This window comes from Mytilus californianus, unplaced genomic scaffold (assembly GCF_021869535.1).
Source record: "Mytilus californianus isolate M0D057914Y unplaced genomic scaffold, xbMytCali1.0.p SCAF_9, whole genome shotgun sequence".
Classification (NCBI taxonomy): domain Eukaryota; kingdom Metazoa; phylum Mollusca; class Bivalvia; order Mytilida; family Mytilidae; genus Mytilus; species Mytilus californianus.
In genome coordinates this window covers 28,732,047-28,755,510 of record NW_026262745.1, presented here as the reverse complement: position 1 = coordinate 28,755,510, position 23,464 = coordinate 28,732,047, and the positions used below count along the sequence as shown (strand labels likewise).

The window sequence follows — 23,464 nt, the reverse complement described above, 5'->3', positions numbered from 1 at the left end:
AGTGTATGGATCTTCATGAAATTGTACTACAAGGTTCCATATCACAAAGGGAAAGCTGGGTTTGAGTTTGGAGGTAATTGCCCTAAACGTTTAGGAATTTGGAGCCAAAAAGGGGCCAAAAAACAAGCATTTTTCTAGTTTCCAGACAATAACTTGTGTTCAAGTGTATGGATCTCTCTGAAATTGTACTGCAAGGTACCATACCACAAAGGGAAGGCTGGGATTGAGTTTGGGGGTGATGAATCATAAGGGGGTTCAAAAAATTTTGGGGGATTTTTTTTTCCTTTTTTCCCTTTTTTTTTTCTTTAAAATTTCCCATTTTAAATTGGTTATTTCTGATTTATATATAAAAGCAAATAATAAAGATATGGTTTGAATAGGTAAATTAAAATTTTTTAAAGTTCTTAGACCACATTCATTCTGTGTCAGAAACCTATGCTGTGTCAAATATTTAATCACAATCCAAATTCAGTGCTGTATCAAGCTTGAATGTTGTGTCCATACTTGCCCCAACTGTTCAGGGTATGACCTCTGCGGTCGTATCAAGCTGCGCCCAGCGGAGCATTTTATTGATTCAGCCATGCTGGATCTATGTGATCACTCCGGGTTTTTATGATGGTGACAAATTCTAAGTTGAAGACATATGATGAAACTAATGATGTGTTATTATGACTTGCAGAAACTTTATACACCTTGTTAATCAACTACTGCCAATTTTTGACATGTTATTTGCCCTTAAATTAAGAAAATGTAGGTGGAACAGTTAATTTATTTTAGATATACACTTGCATATAGTTCCTTTGTAAACTATTATTTAATTGAAAAAAAGTAGATATTAAAAATCAGTGCCACTTCTAAGAATTGAAATATCAAAATAATTTGTATCAGTATTGAGAAATTCTCCATCTTTTGGTAATTGCATACATTTTAAATAAGATTATGGAAATGAAATAAAACCATTCATTTTCAGTGTCATATAATTTTATCAAAAATCAATAAATGATCTTAAGATGAGTTAGAAAAATTGCATACTGTAACCTATTTTTTAAAATAAAAATACTCCCGACAGCAACCATTTACAAGTAAATTTAGGGAGACAAGTTAGTTTTATCAACTGAAAGAAACTCAAATATCTCCCTGAATTTAATGCAAGATTGATATATCAAGTTTTTTATTATTCACCACAATACCTGAGAATATGATTTTCAAAAGTGCACACAACTCTTCCAGTCTTTTCATCAGGAAACAAATTTTATTAGAAATGAGATCAGAAAATATTTCCGCCTACCCCTAGCTTAAAAATGGCTGCATCACAGCACAGACGATGCTTTGATTTATTAATTTTTAACCCACAACATCAGCACTTATCATGTATATGTACATAAAATGTTTTTTCCTGTTTTTTTTTATCTTCAATATTTTAATGCCAGTACATGGATATCATGGTAAAAACTATTTGGAATTATATATGCCATTTTTGTGAAATATTACATCATGCTATTTGTATTGAAACAAAGAGATGATTTGAAGACTTAAAAAGATTTTGCAATAAAATCACTATTTCATTTTGTTATATTAATTACTTCCCAGTATTAAATGAGATTTTTTATTTGGGTACTCCATCCAATTGTCTTTTTATAGTATTACTTGTAGAATTTTGAGTCTTGCAGAGCTGTTATATGGCAAATGGTTTTATGTCATTTTGTTTGTGTATGGACAACGAAATTACAGATAATCCATAATACTTTTGATGCCTTATGGATTTTTGGCAGAAATGGCCTTCTTTAGACGGCCATACCCAGAACAGTTATCCTCGTACCTAAGCACTTTTGTGATTCATGTGGTCACTGAGGTCCACTGTCTATGCAGGCTACAGTAAGCTACACCTATTAGCATTCCTTGGTCTTGCAGGTCAAAAAATAGAAAGAAAACTCGTCAAAATTTATGTTTTTTGCATAAGTCAATTAAAAGTATCAGTACCAAGGTATAGCTCATTTGCATATACTTTGCATATCTTTGTGAAAAAAGATAAAATACACATTTTTCTTAAAACAGTTCAGCATGTTAGATATTAAGATTCTGAAAAGGTGAATTACTTTAAAAGCTTGTTTGAAACAGTTTCTAGTTCATAATTGATAAACATATAAATATCATTGTTTTTTTTCAGTTGGAATAGCATCAGCAGTGCCACATTTAGAACTTCTGATATCTCTGATCGGTGCTTTTGCCAGTTGTGCTCTTGCACTTATGTTACCACCTATAATTGAACTTTTGACCTTGTCAGTTGAAGACGGGCAACTACGGTGGTGGACAGTTATAAAAGACATTATAATTATAGTTTTTGGTTTATTAGGATTTGCTACTGGAACTTTTTCAGCTTTAAAAGCAATAATTGAAAAATTTTAACTACAATGTTAGGAGTATATTAGTGAAAGAGATGAAAGGCAATATTTTGTTCTAAACATTCCTGATAAAGATATTTGTTTGGCTCAGGTGCAGTAGGAAATTTTCATGCATAATGTAATATAATTCATTCATTATTACATTTTATATTGCTTGTATTTTGCCATGTGCATCTCTATTCTTCATAATATGCATTAAGTTATTTTTGTAAAAAAAAAAAAAAAAAAACGTAAACCCCGATTCTCATGGTTTGTAGAAATATCATTTGCTCAATGTTTTTGATTTCCTGATTTTATTGTTGCCACTTGAGGTATCAGAGTAAAGAAAACATGAATTTTGTTGGGTAGTCATCTTTTAGATTAATAATGAAATCTACCTGATGAATGAGAGTACTTTTACAGTGTTGTATTTTAAGACACTTTGAGGTTATTTTTTTTATTCATATAAACTTATGGAGAACCTATCTTGTATTGATCCACTAGACTACAACTTACAAACTTAACAACTTTTCATGAGTAAAAAAAAATAAAAGCTGTATTTCAATAATGAGGAGACTTGTTATTGTTTAATTCATTTGTGAAATGACAAAAACAAACTATTAAATAAAAAAATATCATGTATGATTAAAGAGTAGTTCCCAAAAATATGTTTCAAAACAACCAGAAAAATATTTTGAATAAAGAAATGAAATTAGTTTAAAATTGAAGAATGAAATGATTACATGAAATGCTATGGTTTCACTTGAAGTATATTGTATTTTTATTTTGAAATTGAATAATGACTGTTTATTTAATTGCTCATCTTTCTGGACTCAATCTTCATTAGAACACTGTGTATTGCTCAACTTTGTTGATGTTACACATGTATATAATACAATTTAGCTCATCCCTGATTTTTCATTTTTTATGCCCCACCTAGGGGCATTATGTTTTTGGTCAAGGTAGTTTTTGGTGAAGTTGAAGTCCAATCAACTTGAAACTTAGAACACATGTTTCCTATGATATGATCTTTCTAATTTTAATGCCAAATTAGAGTTTTGACCCCAATTTCACGGTCCACTGAACATAGAAAATGATAGTACAAGTGGGGCATCCATGTCCTATGGACACATTCTTGTTATTGGGTATTTTTCCTGCACACCAACAGATTCAGTCAAATCAATTTTTAAGCAAGAAGTGTGTAGCCCAAAAAGAAAATATATTAGAAGATTAAAAATTTGAATACTAATATCAGACAGACTTGGTATGTGATCATCTGAGGAATGCTATTTGATGTATATAAATTTTTGTTTTTCAACTTCAAATTTGATCAGTTTTTCTATAGATTGTCAATATTCATTGATAAAATATTTTCTGTAATTTCAATATTTCTAAAGGGCCATATGATATATTCATATATAATATGGAAGGCATTTATATTTTAAGTGTGTTTTGTCTTCAGGTATTATTTTATTGTTCTGGGTTTGATTAAAAAAATTATGAATTTTCAATCGTGCCAAATAGATCTGTTGTATTATTTCTTGCTATATTTTTAATGTATAAATTGTAAATGTACAGTTTATTTTTGGTGGGTGGGGAGGGGGGTTTTCTGTCAATAAACAAATAAGTTGAAGTGGTGTACAAAGTGAAATATGAAAATGATCCAATTACAAATGATAAACTATAGAAATGCAATTGTAAAGTTGTAATTTAAAAATAATTTTTGACAAGTGTAGGATAATTTAAAGTTTGAAATGAAGTAGTTAAAGTGGCATTTTTAACTGCAATACATTGAAATTTTAACTTTTTCTTGTATCTTTTGTATAATAGTAAAAACTTCTATTTGAAACACTCATTTTCTGAATCTCACTTGCATGTGTATACCATTCGAAATGGTATAATAATATTTATATTTCACACCATGTTATTATATATATTCATCGCTTGAAAAAAATGGTCTTAAATATAAATTTTGACTTGGATGGAGAGTTGTCTCATTGGCACTCATACCGCATCTTCTTATATCTATTAAAGATCACATAAACTTATTGAATAATACTTTCATAGATCTCTTTTAATGTAATAATGTATGTCTTGCCTTTATGAATAAAAATAAGACAAAAAAATATATCTATCATTACCAGTCTAACCCTTAGATATGATGCTGTTATATTTTTGAATTTACAGCAAAATGAAGAATATTGATTTATACTGAAGATTGAATTTTTGTGTTAAAAAAAGAATACACTTATCAATTAATTCTTTCAAATGTAGACTGGAAATGACTGGCAATCAATGAGTACAAATAATACATACCAGACACAGATTCAGCCCCCCCCCCCCCCCCCACCCCCAAAAAGTGAAAAATAAGTAATAAAGGTAAACTAACAGTCAATTTTGTTTCAAAATAAGGTCATCTCATTCCTAATTTTCAGAAGCAACCCTCCTAACATCAAATCCTGGATCCACACCTGCATACATCAGAATAGGAATATTTTCATAGATTAAACATAAACATAGGGTCGAAAAAGCTAGAGTTCAATTTGTAAGTTAGATTGTTTAAGTATTTTGTGTTTCTAAAGAATATGATAAGTAAAATGTGCAATAGTATTTGTGTTATGTATATTTGTATTGAATATACTGCATGTATACAATTTTTGTGATATTTCTATATAATACAACACACAATTTAAAGTGTTATATATAAACTTTCCTGTTTCTGCTTTTTGCAATGACTGAAAAAACATAAAAGTCTAGTGCAAATCTGCTTTGGATAGCAGAGGAATCTCAATTAAATGTAAAATAAATTTTGTCTTGTTGAAAACCAAATGGTGTCCTAAATTTAAAAAATTAATTGTAAAATAGCTTATTTGGCCTTTTTAACTTTTTTTGATTCGAGCGTCACTGATGAGTCTTTTGTAGAAGAAACGTGCTTCTGGCACAAATACAAAATTTCAATCCTGGTATCTATGATGAGTTTATTTACAACCACTGGGTCGATGCCACTGCTGGTGGAGTTTTTATTCTCCGAGGGTATCACCAGCCCAGTAGTCAGCACTTCTGTGTTGACATGAATTATCATTGATATGGTCATAATTATAAATTAACTGTTTACAAAACATTACATTTTTGAAATACTAAGGCTTTTCTACCTCAGGAATAGAATACCTTAGCTGTATTTGGCAAAACTTTTAGGAATTTGTGGATCTCAATGCTCTTCAATTTTGTACTTTATTTGGCCTTTTGAACTTTTTTTGATTCAGGCGTCACTGATGAGTCTTTTGTAGACGAAACAAGCGTCTGGCACAAATACAAAATTTCAATCCTGGTATCTATGATGAGTTTATATATGATGATTTCTGACTAAAGTAAGCCATTGAATTTAGAAATTAAACAGTCTGAATCTGATGTTCAGTAGTTGTCGTTTGTTGATGTGGTTCATAAGTGTTTCTCGTTTCTTGTTTTTTATATAGATTAGACCGTTGGTTTTCCCATTTGAAGGGTTTTACACTAGTAATTTTTGGGGCCCTTTATAGCTTGCTGTTCGGTGTGAGCCAAGGCTCCGTGTTGAAGACCGTACTTTGACCTATAATGGTTTACTTTTATAAATTTTGACTTGGATGGAGAGTTGTCTCATTGGCACTCATACCACATCTTCTTATATCTATCTATGACCTTTATTTAAAATCTTGACTGCAACTAGTTGTACTATTCGGTTAAATAATATTGGCATTTAGATTTCTGCACCATTTATAATATATAAACATAATATGATTTAATGAAAAAAATATTTTATATATATATGCTTGTTTGAAGGTTGTCTGTGATAGTGTTATCATAATTGTTATAATTGGTGCTTAATCTTATATTTCTTGTATTCATTTTATTGTTAGTAATGTAGCAATTGTCTCAAAAGAATTTTTGAACTTGTTCATAAAGAAAGGAAATGAGGCAGTTGTCCATTTAAGGAAGATCAGGGTCTAAATAAAGAAGGATAGCATGTTCTAATAGAATTTTATTTTTATTTTAGGACACTTTGCTGAAAGGTTGTTTATAACGTTTTTTTTCAGAAATATAAGAAAAAGTATGGGTCACAAATCTATTTTACAAGCTACATATTGCACAAAATTGACAGATTTTGTAGATTATACATGGACAAACTTTTTTTAGGGAATAGAAAAAAACCTAAACGATAGAATTTTAAAATCAAATATGAGAAGATTGCTCTTATAATGTGCTTTCAGGAAATAAAAAGGAAATTTTGGTCACTGTACATATTTTCTTGCAACAGAACAAAAAAGGTAAATTCCTTGAACACTTTTTTTTGTTACTGAATTATCTTGAGTAATTTCCCCTTATATTGTAAAATTACATAAATAGAATTAAAAAAAAATGTTCAGTGTGTAGGTGATAATACAATAAATGTCATAATTTTCTTTTTCTTCAAATAAAAAGGGTTACAATTGATATGCATTCCTGCCTCAAAATTTGCCAATTTGATTAATTTAAAAGATCTCTACCATTTGTGTTATGCTTTTTTACAATCCAAGATGGAGGAAGGCACCTGATCTACCTTAATATGTTTAAATTTTATAAAGATTATTCATTGTATATTCTGATATTATAGTGTTCAGTATACACTTATTTCTGGTCATAATGTCAAATTTGTTATTCTGTTCTTGTGCATGTTTTCTTTCCCTTCTATGGTTTTATCTTTGATTGTAGGAGAGATTATGTTTTCAAGACTGTGTTTCAGTCTGTCCGTCCATTAGACGTCTGCTTGTCCATTCCATATCAGGATGAAGTTTTGGTTTAAAGCAGTTTATCACAAAGTTGTTGTCGCATCAACATTTAATCTTACACATATTCATTATGATGAAAGCATATGCAAAATTAGATATTTTGATCCAGATTTTGTGGTTCACTGAACATGGAAATATGATGATGAAAATTGGGCATGGTTTCCCAAAGACACACATTCTAGTTTGTTTATGTCATTGTGTGTTTATTTCTTATATTTCAAAGAAATGGAATTAAATGCTAGAACAGACTCAGAGCTAGATTCCAATAGGACTGAATTTTGGTCTAAGATTTATCTATATTTCTATATCATTGGACATATAGTTATGACTTTTTCTATTATTTTAAGCAAGTAAAGAAATATAATACAAATCTACAGTATTAATTATCAAAATTTTACAAATAGAAATATGTGTAAAAAGACTCTAAATATAAATAGCCTCTACACATCTTGTTTTATCGTATAACCATGGGTTCATTATTTTTTTTATTGCTTAAATATCATTATAATATTCATTCTTGTTCCATTCTTTTCTACGAAACTGTTATGTATGCATGTTTTACTATATTATTATTAGTTGAATAAAATATATCTATTTCTTATAAGGATTTATTTCATTACCAATGTCAGTTTTTTTTTAAAGCACCTGCTCTGTCCAAATTGAAAGAGGTACTCTGCAAAAAATATGTCTGTGTCTGATAATGTACATGTCTTCTTAAACACAAATTAAACCAACTCATAGATACCAGGCTTATAATTTTGTACGCCAGTCGCCAGATGTGCGTTTTGTCTACAAAAGACTCATCACTGACGCTTGAATAAATGAATTAGATTATTCACAGATCTCATATGATTGTGCTTTTATCTTTGTTTTTCTTTCAGTTTTTCGGTGTTTAGTATGCATGGTCAATTAAGGAGTTTTATTCCATTAGGGAAATGAAACGAACATCATTTTGATGGAAAAATTAATTTAAGCTCTACCTTCCTTCAATTTTATTGTTTTTGTTTGTTTGCTTGTTTAGGGTAATGCAAAATCTTACTTTGTGAAGAACCACACTGATTCCAACAACGAATACATTGAAGATGACATCATTAAAATACTGGACTTTTTGATAGACATCATATTTGTAGAGTTTGGTGGATTGATATTTCAACAGACAGTCGGTATTTCAATGGGTACTAATTGTGCACCCCTACTGGCTGACTTGTTTTAGTACTCATATGAAACTGAGTTCATACAGAATCTTTTCAAAGAAAAATAGAAAGAAGGTTCTTCAATTTTACTTTCAGATATATTGATGATGTCCTGTCCCTCAATAACCCGTATTTCAGTAATTGCTTGCACCTCATACTAGTATATCCCGATGAACTGATGTTTCTTGATGGTTCTTGACTTTCAAACTAGAATATATGACAAACATGATTTCAACTTTCTAATTATCAAAATCCATTTCTCAGCAGTACAATACCCTCTGCCCCATTTTATGGCGTTTACATATCTCAATTTTACGCTCATGCATGATCACACTATACAGACTTCATTAATTGGGGTGTGCTCCTTACACAAAAACTTCTCAAACAGAAATGAAATCGTTAGTACATGAGTTTTACGGTCACAATAACGAATTTGTTGACCGATTTGACGTGTTTGTGAAAACTCATTAACAACATGTTTTCGTGTTTTTAAATCTATAGATACCGGGATAGTCATCTGATCTGTAATATTACTGACTGTGACATTTTGACGTATTGTTGATTTGCATTGCGGGTGACTCATGCATAGACGGAGACGCCCACACTGTCAACGCACCCCGTCTCACTCTTTTTAGAGTTTATACGATTCCTAATATCTTGTTTATACCTTGATTTGTATCTTCTATATCGATTTTACGATCGACATCATATTTGTTGAGTTTGATGGATCGATTTTTCAACAGACAGTCGGTATTTCAATGGGTACTTATTGTGCACCCCTACTGGCTGACTTGTTTTAGTACTCATATGAAACTGAATGCATACAGAATCTTCTCAAAGAAAAAAAACAAGGTTCTTTTATTTTACTTTCAGATATATTGATGATGTCCTGTCCCTGAATGACCCGTATTTCAGTAAGTACTTGCATCTCATACTAGTATATCCCGGTGAACCAATGTTTCATATCTTGATCGTTTTCTTGAAGCTGCCAAAGATGAGCGACTTTCAAACTATGCCAAACTTGATTTCAACTTACTAATTATCAAAATCCATTTCTCAGCAGTACAATACCCTCTGCCCCATTGTATGGCGTTTACATATCTCAATTTTACGCACATGCATGTTCACACTATACAGACTTCATTAATTGGGGTGTGCTCCTTACACAAAACATCTCAAACAGAAATGAAATCGACAGTACATGAGTTTTACGGTCACAATAACGAACTTGTTGACCGAATCGATGTGTCAGTTTTCGTGGTTTTAGATCTATAGATAACGGGTCATCTGATCTATTATATATTACCGATTGTGACATTATGACGCAGTGTTGTAACGCGTTGCGGGTGATGCATGCATAGCGGGAGACGCTCACCCTTTCGACGCACCCAGTCTCATTCCTTATATTTTTTTCTACCTTCTGAACATCGGTAAACTACTGTTGCCTAAATTTAAAGAAGGGAAACAAGTGTGCAGTATTATTAGCGATTTATAGATTCCTCTGCCAAACACTAAAAACAAACACGTAGTGAAAAGTATGATATTATATCGTAAATGATAAACTCAGATACCAGGCTTAAATGTGATTAACATTAAATGAACGACTAATCTACGTTGGTTATGTTGAACAATCGTGAACTATTTAAGTATACTCTTCTCCGAAGGACAGGACTATACTGATATCGCTGTCTGTCCGTTTGCCCGCCCCATGAGATTTTAATTTCTGTCATAGTTTTCTACATGTCACAGTTTCCTTGAATTGTGTTCAGTCTTCATGTGATCATGCCTTACTGTGATGTGTTTTCACATTTATCGTTCTTCAAAATTCTGTTTACCGAATATATATATATTCTTACACATAATGACCATGCATAAAATTTTCGTCACATCTTTGGGACCAGAACGGTGGCACCCTGAAATTTTATATCGGGCTTTATATATATGATCATGCTATTATATACCATATGACGATGTAACCATTTTCGCATCCGTTGTTCATCAATTTCTCGTTTACCAAATACTTATAGCGGGGGTATCATAAGTGAGCAGGGACTCAAAGTTCAACTTGCATTTACCTTGCAATAGCTTACATTCTATCAGCTACACAATTGTTGCATTATGGATAAAAAAAAACAAATCCACGAAAAGAGCTCAAGAAAATTTTCTGCAATCCTAATATAAAACAAATGCCAATTAAAAATTATATCGTAAAGCATGTTACCATACGATTTTAAATTTATGAAATGGAAGGGAATAGATTAAAACCTATTTATTTTTAGCATGATAACTATGATGGGTGTTTTTCAAAGAATAATATCTAAAATAGTGCAGAAAAACGAAGGAAAAGATAAATAAGTAAAAACCTTGATTTTACTATAAATAAGCATATTAATTATGCAAATAGTATGGACAATATTCAAAAATTCTATATTTTTATAATATACATTTGTTTCAATTGCTGTTGTCTTGTTAATCAACGTCTTTTACTTCACAGGCTCAATAAAGAGGTCTGTAGATTTTTGGTTTTTTGGTGGGGTTCGTGTTTGTCAGACTTTAGTTTTCTATTTTGCGTTTTTCATACTGTCTTTTGGTCGATTTTTAGTTTTTTGTCATAGTGTTGTCAGCTTGTTTTCGACTTACGAGTTTGAATGACCCTAAGGCCTTGGGTATCATTCGCCTTTCTTTTATCTGACATAAGAAATTTTCTACGTTTGTCGTATAGTTGTCAGTGAAATATGACCGAAGAATTGGCTTTATTTGAACATATCTTTGGACTCATATAAGGGTCATTTTCTTAATCCGTCCATATTCTTGTACGGCTGACCTGTAAGGAAACTACGGCTTTATCATCGTTTGAATTTTGGTGTCCTGCATAGTGCAACGTAAGTTCTACTACTTGCAGAAGAAAAATAAGGAATAGGTCCGTGGGTTTTCTACGAAATCGTGCTCAAAGCTCTAAAATGACCCCAAACTGCATATCCCAACTCCAAAAGTACCAATTACATCGTATCAAAATAGACATCTTTATAATTTCACAAATCTTACAATTTGCTGTTTTAAGATAGAAAATACAATGTAGATTGATATTATAAAGGCTTTAAATAGTAGTTGGCTATGGTTTCAGATTTATCTTAAAATTTTATAGTGTTCTTGATATTTTGTCAACTACATAACGAAAACGTTTTTGCTTGCTATACTATTACTTCTGGCACCCCTTTTTTTATCTAGAAAGTGCCTAAGCACTAACTCTACATATCATTTTATAATAATGAAGCATAAAAAGATAACTGTGAATGATATCAACAATTATTGGCATTTAAGTAAGTACAGGTAGCCCCGTATTTTTTAACTTGTCCACTTGGTAACGGGATTTTTTTTTCAAGATAACAATGGAACATCACGTCCGTATCTATATCATTATAATCAATGTTCTGTGTTTTATAGAAAACCAAACACAGTGTTTGTGATGTTGAAGTATCAGTGGTATTCAAAGATGCCTCAAAGTGTGAATACGTCCACTACATAACAATTGACCTGATTTTGTTATGTAGTGGACATTTTTGTTATGTATTTGACAATATCGTTATGTAGGTGACAAAAAGCAAAAGTCAAAATCGTACGTTGAACAATGTAATAACCGCAGTAATTAGAAAAAGTAAATTTATTTTATAATATTTATGGAAAAGGTGATCATTTATTAGTACTAAACATTGAGATATCAACATAAATGCTATCGTTATGTCGTTGACAAATTCCGTAATTTCTGTTATCTCAATTTGCATTCAAAATGATCTTCTCAGCTTCATTAAGACTGCATATTTTAGGTTTTGTTCATATAAATTTTTAAGAGTTCATTAGAATATTTAAAATTGAATTTATTTGAAAAAAATATTGTCAATTTCTATCTAAAATATGGAAGGATTTTGAAAACGACCCATACGCGAAATTTGTTCAGTTTTCAAACTCTATATCGCAAGTTACACGATAAGTTATGCCTGGATAATAGAAATAAATGGGTACATATAATTGTAGAACTGCATGCATTGCCCAAATTAGCATATATTGGATGAACCTTGTGTCTGTGCTTTCATTGTTAACATGCTTTTTATCAATATTAGCTATTCGGAACCATGTTAGAGAATATATATGGCTCGAAAGGTATTCAGAGAAATTTAATATGGAATTAAGAAACGATACAAAATACATGATTACTGGTAGTCATAATTCAATAACATATTTCCTATCTCACCAGTAATTCTAAATTGTCTGTATCAGTGGTCGTTAAGATTCTCACCATTTTTAAAACTTGACGAAGAATATAACGATAATACTATAAAACACGTCTGGTGTGACTTACAGCACAGAGTTTGAAACCGATACTAAAAATACAAAAAAAACTGTGGTTTATATATTCATAATGCTTTATGACAGCTGAACAACATGCGATAAGAGGGACACGATTATCTCCCATCGAAATACCAATTACTTGGCGATATAGTTTATAAAAATAATCATTATCATCAAGCAAAAAATAAACAACTAAAATATCTTTTTGGGATGTTCTGCTAGTGCATTGTTGTATTTTATTTATTTTTTTATTTTTTTTTTTGTGAAAAAAGTATTAGTACTAAGAAAACTTTTTATTTTTAGGGAAATATTTGATTCCAAAATGTTTCCTTGGGCTTGCGCATGTAAATGTGTATTATATGTTATCAGTCTGAATATGGGGTCCTATTAGGATTAAACAGAAAAACTGTATGAAAAATCAGTTTTGGATTTACAGTAGCCCCATACTCTGTAATGCCTTGTCCCTTAATTCTGCCAGTCTTGTTTTTGTTCTATGTTTGGAGAATACTCAATCCAGTAATCAGACTTTTGATGATGTAAGGGGTGGAAGTCATAATCAATAAAATTGAGCCCCATCAAGAATGACAAGAAAAGAGATTATTTGTTATGGGAAATGGATGCAATATTTTCTAACGACATCAAAGTGAGTGTTGAATATCATAAAACCATTACTCCACTATTGTCCTTTTAAGATGCATTTCTCGAGAATTTCTTCATCAGTTTAGGCTTAATAACCCTATGTCTGTCAGTTTTAATGTTCTTGAATCTTGATGTCATTTTTTCTTTTGTCTATTAGATAAACTATACTTGATTTCGATTAAGTGTGTTTTTTTATGAAATTACTATCGGAAAGGTTATGAAAACTCTGAGCAAAATTGAAATAACTCAACATTATGGAATAGCGCCTTTTTAGAGACACTGATGATGATTTATTTTATACAATGACATTTTGATAACTTTTAAGACTTCAAAAAGTTTTAATAATCTCCCTAACAGCAGAATATGTTCCAGTAGCAAATCCTAAAAAACCAAATAGAACTATTAAAATGTCTTTTATTAATTTCCACCATGGGAGTTGTCCATGCTCCACTGATAAAGTCAACATTTCAATTATAGGTGGCAGCATGAGCGCCAGTGCACAACTTGCAAATGCCCCTATTAAAGATATCAGTAGATCTAAATGTGGCACCACCGCTGCTACTCCTACTGCAAGCAGAAAAATGTATTCTTATATTTAATATATAGATTTTCAATGCATCCTTAATGGGTTTTTTTGTGTTATAATGATAAGATGAAAGATTACTAGATCGGAAATTAATTATGAATATTCGGAACTGTAGATTATTGTCACGGCAGTTAAATTGGTTATGTGTATTTTTCTTTATATATTAAAGAAAATATTAATAAAATTATCGCATTACACAGTAATTTTGAAATAATTTTTACACAATATTTTATCTCACAACATGTACTCATTTAGTTATATGTTTGCTATTATCATCTTAATAGCGCAATATCATTTTTAAAGAAAACAAGAATACACGATTTTTTCGTGTTGGCTGAAATTATGTTTTTATGGTCTGTCGTACTTGAGAAATGTAAGACGAAAAATTCTAAGTTCATTCAAAATATTGAAGATTCAAAGTATCAGAAAACATGAAGTAGTAGATTCCGACAGATCTGACAAGTTCTTACACGTAACAACTCATTACTGTCAAGCTGATGATCACCAAAGATGAAAACATTCTGATCAGTAGTAAATGAAAGAAACAGTGACTGAAATATTTGTTGGACGACCTGACAGACGGGCAGACAAAGTGATTGAAATATACCCCTACTCTGGTTAGGTATAATATACTTATATGTGTGTTATGTATTACAGTGTGTATGATAATAACCTTATCTAATACTGGCAAATTGATACTTTTATGAATTTTTACAACCACTGGGTAGACGTTTCGTCCCCGATGTAATCACCAGCACAGTAGTCCGCACTTCTGTACTGACATGGAATATTATTAACGAAAATATTGCATCGGTCTAAACTCTACGATTTTTCTATTCTCAAGCATAGATAGCCCGGAAAACGACATATACAAAACACGAACCATTTATCACAAGTAAAGGCCTTATTCGGTATGAATTCATGGTATAAAAATTTGTATACACTTGTAACAACAAAATCTCTGTTTAATTCAAATTTGAAACAGTCTATCGTGAAACATCAAAACTAGTTTAATTTCTATTATTCTATAAATAATTTCTTGAGTTATTGAAATTACATACATAATCCAAATTCCTTGTTATGTGCTCTTGGATTATTTTTTATTTTGAATTTGAATATTAGATCACCACTGATATGTTTCTCCTGTCGTATCCATCATCCAGTCCTCTTTTCGTATCCATCATCCATCATCCAGTCCTCTTTTCCGATTGTGACATTACCGAATGCAACACTCCATCGAATGTCTATGTGTCATGAGCAACACGACGGGACATAGTCTCCCCAAGCACATTAACTTTTTCTTTTATCTACATTCTGGGTTTTTTTTCTGTGAATAAGTGTTATGGATACCTATAAAACTTTATTTGTCCATGTTTGGTCTCTTTCCTATTTGGCGAAAAAAGCTTTAATCCTGGTATCTATGGTGAGTCTATTTGAAGGTGTAGATAGGACAGGTCTTTTTGTTTGACACTCTTTTTGGTATCTGTTATAATAATTATGGAATGTAATATTTAAAATAGTTCTTTTCTATGTAAAAACCTAAAAGATTAACCTTACAAATCAATAAGTTAACATTATACTTACATGTAAACAATACTATAACAATTCTGTATGGATATTCTGCATATATTTGAACTTTTCTGCTGGAACCTAATTTTTTAGTTATCCACGGAAATGTTATTTTCACTGGCACATATAGCATCAGTCCATACGATATAAACAGAGATGCAGCAAATATTAAGTTTACCGAAAGATATGACCTACAATTATATAAGTAAATCTTAATGTTGAACATTTTCTTTTGATTCTACTCTACCAATTATTTCCTTTTCAGTGATGTCACGTCAAAATGTTTTATTGTAAATATGTTGAAGGTCGTACGGTGACCTATAGTTGTAAACTTCTACGTCATTTGATCTGTGGTGGAGAGTTGTCTCGTACCACATCCTCTTATTTTTATATATATGTGTTCTATTTTCTTCATGTAACACAAACACCAACAAAACATTGAATGTGGGCTTCATAGAATATAGAATAATTGACCCAAAATAAAAGAATCGAGAAAATAAACCAAAGAAAAAAGAATAATGGGATGTTAAAATGTTAGAATAGAGAAAATTGCCTAACATTAAAAATAATCGAGATGCTCGTATATCAAATAGATAATATTGAAAAAACACGAAACAACATAAAAACATTTTTACGTTAGAGCAAACTCATAATACATGAGTTATAACTGCATACTGAGTCGTCGTACGCATTTCAGTCTAGCAGAAAAATCTGTAGATGAACATATGACTGAAACCATTGAAAGATGATTGTTCGGACTTCGTTAACAAAGACAGGTCCAACAGAGTTACGAAGGAGAACAACTGAAATCGACACTACTTAAAGTGTACGGTCACAATAAGGAATTGGTTGACCGATACGATGTATCTGTGTCTCAACTCACTAGCGAGCGAAATGGTTGTCTTAAAACGTTAGATACCAGTATTGCCATCTGATCTGTAGAGGATTCGTGTTTTTCAGTCTTCAGTTTTCTATGTTATGTTATGTTTTGTATACTGTTTTGGGTCGTTTTTGATTTTTTGCCAAGGCGTTGTAAGTTTGTTTTCGACTTATGGGTTTGAATGTTTCTTTGGTATATTTAGTCCCCTTTTCATACTCTTAAGAGCGTCTTGTTAAGTTTGTTGATTCATTACGTCCATTCAAAGACCATTTCAATTATTATGGTCACAACCACAAGCGTTTCCCCGAAGATCAGAGTAAATGCTTTTAAGTCAATCATAGTTTTACACCTTATGTGTGTGTATATGGTAAAATCTATCTTTTTCGTATGTGTTTTATGTGGTTTTACATATTTTTACAGTCTGTCTTACAGTTAACAAGTTAACAACTGTATGCATATGGAATTCAAATAATTCAAGCGACGTTTCGTTTTAAATCCATGTTACAATTGCTGGAGTAAACTAGTTAACATACTTCAACAAACAATAGAAATTTACACATACCAATCATCATTTGGTAGATTCAGAGTTATACTACCCAAAGCATCTCCCCCAAACTTCAGGTAACCATAGAACCCCATTGCTGTGTAAAGACTTGTCACAATTGCCATACCCAGGTTCATAACACCACTAAGACCTCTAAAATCACTTGGATATTTCATTTTATTTTCAATTGGCATAACCTGAAATTTGTAAATACATTCATGCGTTCATGATATTCTTCAAGTAATTTTGGTTCCTTTATTCTGTTAAATTCGTATAAAAATAAGATGTTGTATGATTGCCAATGACACAACAATCCACAAGAGACCAAACCGAGTTTGTTTGGTTTTTTTTTTTTTTTTTTTTTTTTTAATGTACCTTATGAATAGAAGAAAAAATATATACAAACTCTACCCTTTAAAACTCATACAAAAAAAAGGTTTAGTTAGCTATAAAACCAGGTTTAATCCACCATTTTTCTACATAAGGAAATGCCTCTACCAAGTCAGGAATATGACAGTTGTTTTCCGTTGGTTTGATGTGTTTGAGATTTTGATTTTAACATTTGTTAAGGGACTTTCCGTTTTTGGAATTTTCCTTGGAATTCGGTATTTTTGTTATTTTACTTTTTAAAGGATTTGAAATGTAATTAGATACATTATACATATTTATGATATAAAAAAGCCATTGACCGAATTATGAAATTTACATACATTTATATCGTATATTTTTGTTTGGAACTACGATAAGTAAATGCGTTTTTTTTTGTTTTTTTTTTGGAAGACTGTCTTTTTATTTAGTCGACCTTCATCATCATATAGCATTTTATAGATCTAATAATGAAATCTGCTCATTCATTTATATACAGCAAGTGTTTCTTATAAATATAGCTTCCAACTTGCTGAGAGGTGAAGGTTCATTAAATAACGGTTAGTTTCTCAAAAAGACCTGAACTTGAGTTCGCCTCCGGTATTTTTTTGGGGGGAACGCGATACCCAATTTTTATTTTGTTGCAAATTGTTTTTTTGTGAACTGTTCGTCTTGTTTCTATTTGTCATGATCTTGTCTGTCTTCATTTAACTTATAAGGAATGTATCTCCCTCATGCAAAGCTCTGATTCCTTGCCCAGCTTTGGCTATACTTTTTGTCCTTTTTGGTTTATTGCTCTTCATTTTTTTAATAAGCTTTAGATTTTCAAATATTTTGGCCTCGAGCATTACTGAAGAGACATTGATTGTCGAAATGCGCATCTGGTGCAGAACAATTGGTACCGTTTATGTTATTATAGTCTTATGGTTTTTTATTGGCCTCTTGGTATCTTCTCCCTTTTTTACTGGATGCTATATTGAAAGTGTTCAAATTCTCTTCTTTTCCAAAACAACATTTAGATAAGTTTTGCAAACTTTGAATAAATATGTTATTTACTCACAAGACCTATACCTTCATAAGAAAAAATCACAGTTCCAAAATATAACGGTAAATTGTCAAATGGCCTTGTAGCTGGTCTGGTCCTGTAGTCCGGCAATCCTCGGAATAAATACTGGAAAATTATCACAAGTCCCACAACGTTGAAAATGTTGGCTACCGTTGAAAATGGAGCCAGTCGTTTTAATTCTTTTATAAATGTATATGGTATTAGCGCAGCTGTAACAATGAGTAAATAATGTAAAGTTGATAAGCTGTCTGGATAAAACGAATCTACAAACTGAAAAATAGTAAAGAAATCTTAGTTCATTGTACCATTTTAAAAATATAGAGATGTGCCATGATTGGCAATGAGACAACTATCTAGCAAGGACCAAATAACAAAGAAAGATGTAAACAGCTCTAGGTCAACAATAAGCGAAATCCATACCTGATAGTAAGCTGTACCCCCCTCCACGGATAAAAATAAACATGAAAAAAATCAAAAGAGAAAACTTAAGGCGTGATTTAAGCTGATACTAATAAACAAAAACAAATTTGGCATACGGCAACCAAAATCAACCATTAGACTACAGGTTCTTGGCTGACACAGGCACATACAAAATGTAGAGGGTATAACAACTAACTTCAATTAATCTTTAATTTATTGGTAGTTTCATCCCTCAATATTTATAAAATTTCATTTGTTTTATACTGTAACCAAAATATGTGTAAGGAATAGGCAATAGCGTATACTTCGAATCTACTCACTTTTTTCAATAGTAAAGAAAATTTCCAATTATTTAGGCTGCCAGTTGTTGAACCTAAACCAACTGTGGTAAACTCTAGGACAAAAACAACTATATGCTATTATTTGAAAGTGATCACTTAACAATATTTACCTGCTTTATATTCTGTGCAACAAACAACAAATATATACAGCAAAATCCTGTTTGTGTGATGATTAAGAAAATATTGACTACAAGTCTATGAATAAAAAATAAAAATCATATTGATCAGATAAGTTATGGCAATTCAAATGAACTTTATGAATTCAATTTTTTTTTCGATTTCGAATGTTAGAATATTCTTTCATGTATTGATACTAAAATTTATGAAATAGAAGTAAGAAGACATGTACAGGTGTATGAATCAAGAATAAGTATAAACTTGTATATGAATTTTCCCCATTCAAAGAATTGAGAACAATAATTTCTTCTTATTCACGCACAGACAAAAAACCAAAACAAATGTTCGAGGAATAACTTCATTGAATCAAACTAACTATTATGGTGAAAGTGTTCAAAGATGTTAATTGCAATGTCTGGATTTTTCCCACATATTTCTTAATTTTTACAATATTTTTCTTTATTGTATTTTTTCGCTGATACTTGGATCGACACAATATTACAAATACATTGATGTGTGTTTGTTTACTTAACATTGGCTAGAGTTATAGGGGGTTGAGATCTTACAAAACATGTTTAACCCCATTGCATGTTTGCACCTGTCCCAAGTCAGGAACCTTTGGCCTTTGTTAGTCTTTTGTGGGTTTTTTTTAAATGGTTCATTTGTCTGTTTCGGAGTTTAGTGTGGCGTCTATTTTGTTGAACTAGTATACATTATTGTTTAGGGGCCAGCTGAAGCCCGCCTCCGGTTGCGGGATTTTCTCGCTGCGTTGAAGACCCCATTGGTGGCCTTGGGCTGTTTTCTGTTCTTCGGTCGGGTTGTTGTCTCTTTGACACATCCACCGTTTCTATTCTATCGTATTCTAAACCCATGCCGTGATCGATTCCACGAGTGTCACAATGTAGAGTGAAAACGTGTTACCCTGTGGCTTTACAGAGCAAAAGGGTTTCCAGTACATAGTTTCAAAGAATCCCAATTATTATTTTCATGTTTGTTCTATTTGTCTTTTTTGATTGCCCACTTTTGAGTTACGTAATTAATTATGCCTTGATATATTCGAATGTTTATAAGTTATAAGAATATCATCACATTTTGTATCACTAATTAATTAAAATTGATATTCTACTTTTCATATCTGTTCTTAACAACCCACTGATGTAGGCAACGGACTTTATCAAAATACATACCGTCCAAACTTAGCCATTCTTCTCACACGTCTTGGTCCTGTTTTCAATGCAGTTTCCAGGACACTTGCATAATCCAGCGAAGGTTCAGTTACTCTAAAATTGACGTATATTTAAATCTGAGAAGAAACATAATACATTATACGTATTTAACCATTCTTTTTTATGAGCCTCACTTCAATTAGGGGTTGTGTGAATTACTAGTAATTAAATTCTGGAATTTTAGTTGGTTTCAAGCAAGCCTTGTTCATTTCGAAGGTCAACATTTCTCAAAACAGCCGTCTAGGGGTTACCATATGTATATCAAAATAGAAATTTTTAATCTCAATCAGTTAAAATCACACAATAAAAATCAAATCAGAAAAAAAGATTAAAGTTAATTAAATGCGGAATTTTGAAATACCACAAATAAAGAAAAGGAAAAGTGTACCATAATACAATTCAATTTCACCAATACTTCTTACTAAATGTTATCACAAATATTAAGATGTATTGCTGAGGTGTGATCCCACCTTTAGAATTTTGATAAAAAAAAAGGTTTATGGTATTTTCCATCCACCTTTTTCCAATGTTATTATTTATAGAGCTAACAAGTTTTGGAATTGCCCTTCTAGTCTTTCTTTTTGGCTAAATTAATTTTTTGATAAAACTTTTTATTATACTGTTGTTTTTCAATCACTAATTCGTGTTGTCTAATCACTGAGTCTTGTATTTAGGGAGGTAAACATCAATCCGTTAATTTATAGCAGAAGCACAACTATGAAATGTCTCTTATATTTTTTTATATTGAAATTATGTAAGATTTGTTCTGGGCATTGCACAGCATAGTTCCTTCCTTTACAGTTTATGGTGATGCGATATGAAATCTTTTATGGAGTTTAGTCACCGACATAAGAGTGTAGGACGGCATGATTTCATAACAGGAGGTTTGGTACTTTGAGCTTGTTCTCAGTAAATTTGAACCTTCTTTGATACAGTATAGTCTTAGAATTTTTTATTTTTTTTGCACTTTGCACTTATGTTTTTTGGTATCTATTACAACATTATTAAAGAGTTAAGTGCTTTTATTGTACTGATTTTTGTTGAATGCTTGTTTATATAACTTTTATTTATAGTCCACTGATCAGGTTAATAAGGAGTAAGGTTAAGATCTTAAAAAACACTGTCGATGTGTCTTTCTCAATTTATGACCCTCGTAATATCCTTTTTAAAGGGGAATAAAAATTTAACGTGCAATATTTCAAGAAAATCAAATGAAAGATAGTGTCTTCGAACAATAAAAATATAGTCATAACAGATCTTTAAAGCAAGACTTTTACCCACGTTCATTGAATAGACGATGCGAATACGAAATAATATAAATAAGTCTTACCTTTTGCTTAGTATGTGACTACAATTAAGTAACATATGCATACAATGTACTGCTATACCTCCTATTAACAGTATACCTATTGTTCCAACCTGGAGATGATATACAAACAGTAAATTAACTATGAAAAAACATATAAGCAGTATTTTATTTAAAATTAGTTCAGTATTGATAGTGAAGATAACTGCATTATAATTAAATACCGATTTAGTGCAGCCCTAGCCTCAATGACTTATTTTCAGTATGTTATATTCTGCTTTTCAGTTTTCAAGAAAATAACAAACTGAAAATATACTTTCGAGGTCATGCTGGAATAATTGTGACAGCAGAAAATAGCGAAACTAAAAATAAGTCACTGAGACCAGAGTTGGAATAACATTGAGAGCAGAAAATAGCTAACTGGAAATAAATCACTGAGACGTGTTTAGTTTCATTTGATTTTATATCCATTTCCTTTCGTTATCGTTAGTAGCAGTGCATGATCTCTTATAATTATTTCCTATCAAAAGTCAATAACGAATAATCTCACCAATAATCCAGCATTATTAACTGCATTGGGCATAGCTAGTATCCCTGTACCTACATTCCCTTTAACAAGATGCATCAGACTTGAAATGTTGCTGAAATACGAATTGATTAATGGACTTTATTGCAAAGAATGTTGACAACCTCCAATATGAATCGAAAACAGTTGGACCAACAAAATGTATTCTCGATAATTGTCTCAGTATCTCTTTATATTTCCATGTATTTTTTGTGACGGAACAGCTATTATAGTTTTTCGGTGCATATTTAATAATATCTTATATAAAGGTAGCATTCGATAAACTTGTTTGAGAGGAAACAATATTTTGTTAAAATACAAAGTTTGATAATGCTTATCATTGTTAAATTATTCAATATACAGCTATAGTATATAATCAAATTCAAAACTGTATGCTTCAGTACCTGACATAAATATGTACTATACCTTTCCCTGAAAAATCTAGTTCTAAAAATCCAAATAGAAAAAAAAGTATTTTATTTTATTATATACCGTAGGTATGACAAATTAAAATCATGTCTACATGTGTATACATTGTATATAAAAGATGAAAAAAGGGGAAAGGATATAAAGGGAGCAATCAAAAATCCAAAACTGGAAGAAAACAGACAATATCATAACCAAACCAAAAGAGAAACAACAAAAAGGCAAAAACACTACACAGAAAACTAAAGATTGAGCAACAGTTATCCCACCAAGAGGCGCATGGGTAGTATTGAATGGTATTTTTTATACATTAAGAGTACACAATATTTGTGAAATCTCCATAAAAGTGTATAAAGTAACGCGGTACTGGAATGAATGAATTATCTTATCATCGCATTTCCATATTCGTGCACTCACCTCACTTTAAGATTTTTGGCAGTGTCATCTTCAAATGTGAGGGTATTTTGACTCTGTGGTACATATTCGTAACGGTCACTTGTCTCGATCTCAGCCGACGAAGTGATGGATGGTGTCTTATCGTCTATAGTTGTTTCTTGCACTGTATGTAATAAAGTCCTTTTTTCTCCTGAATCTCCCATATCACAAGATGATAGATTTTCTAATGATTAACAATAGTAGTTTAGTTTGTGATGTATAGTATCATATATGTTATTAAGAATTATTAATTGA

General features: G+C 31.2%; 3 protein-coding genes across 6 annotated transcripts in view; 2 read left to right on the top strand and 1 right to left on the bottom strand.

Moving 5' to 3' along the window:
* The window catches only part of LOC127714088 (heat shock 70 kDa protein 12B-like), a 181,878-nt gene extending 181,611 nt beyond the window's left edge, over nt 1-267 (top strand). The window contains exon 6 of the transcript XR_007987553.1: nt 74-267. The gene's annotated coding sequence lies outside the window, so the exon portion shown is untranslated. The remainder of the gene's footprint in view (nt 1-73) is intronic.
* LOC127714093 (proton-coupled amino acid transporter 4-like) overlaps nt 1-7,927 on the top strand; it is a 30,639-nt gene extending 22,712 nt beyond the window's left edge. Inside the window, exon 10 of one of the 2 annotated variants that reach the window (XM_052220050.1) lies at nt 2,168-7,927. In XM_052220050.1, coding sequence (XP_052076010.1) covers nt 2,168-2,406 — 239 coding nt within the window. In that variant the 3' untranslated portion in view covers nt 2,407-7,927. The remainder of the gene's footprint in view (nt 1-2,167) is intronic. The other variant, XM_052220051.1, reaches the window with a different exon arrangement.
* A 5,687-nt stretch (nt 7,928-13,614) lies between these two features.
* On the bottom strand, nt 13,615-23,464 carry LOC127714091 (proton-coupled amino acid transporter 4-like). Of its 3 annotated transcripts, XM_052220047.1 has the most exons (9): nt 23,192-23,464; nt 22,334-22,424; nt 21,808-21,896; nt 20,439-20,531; nt 19,245-19,329; nt 18,368-18,643; nt 16,960-17,138; nt 15,533-15,708; nt 13,615-13,929 (listed from the first exon to the last, which is right to left on the bottom strand). In XM_052220047.1, the coding sequence occupies exons 1-9, from the start codon at nt 23,371-23,373 to the stop codon at nt 13,691-13,693; spliced, it is 1,410 nt and encodes a 469-aa protein (XP_052076007.1). In that variant the 5' UTR covers nt 23,374-23,464; the 3' UTR covers nt 13,615-13,690. The 3 variants fall into 3 exon arrangements, with proteins under 3 accessions (XP_052076007.1, XP_052076008.1, XP_052076009.1); XM_052220048.1 differs by lacking the exons at nt 13,615-13,929; nt 15,533-15,708 and having other exon boundaries at nt 16,999-17,138; nt 18,379-18,643; XM_052220049.1 differs by lacking the exons at nt 13,615-13,929; nt 15,533-15,708; nt 16,960-17,138; nt 18,368-18,643; nt 19,245-19,329 and adding an exon at nt 19,125-19,187.

Bases quoted from the DNA above. Each gene is read 5' to 3' on its own strand.
- LOC127714091 (XM_052220047.1), bottom strand. From the start codon at position 23,373: ATGGGAGATTCAGGAGAAAAAAGGACTTTATTACATACAGTGCAAGAA. The intron at 20,532-21,807 runs GTAAGACTTATT...CGTCAATTTTAG, and splicing joins AGTCACATACTAAGCAAAAG to AGTAACTGAACCTTCGCTGG. The intron at 17,139-18,367 runs GTGAGTAAATAA...TACAAATTTCAG, and splicing joins CTTATGAAGGTATAGGTCTT to GTTATGCCAATTGAAAATAA.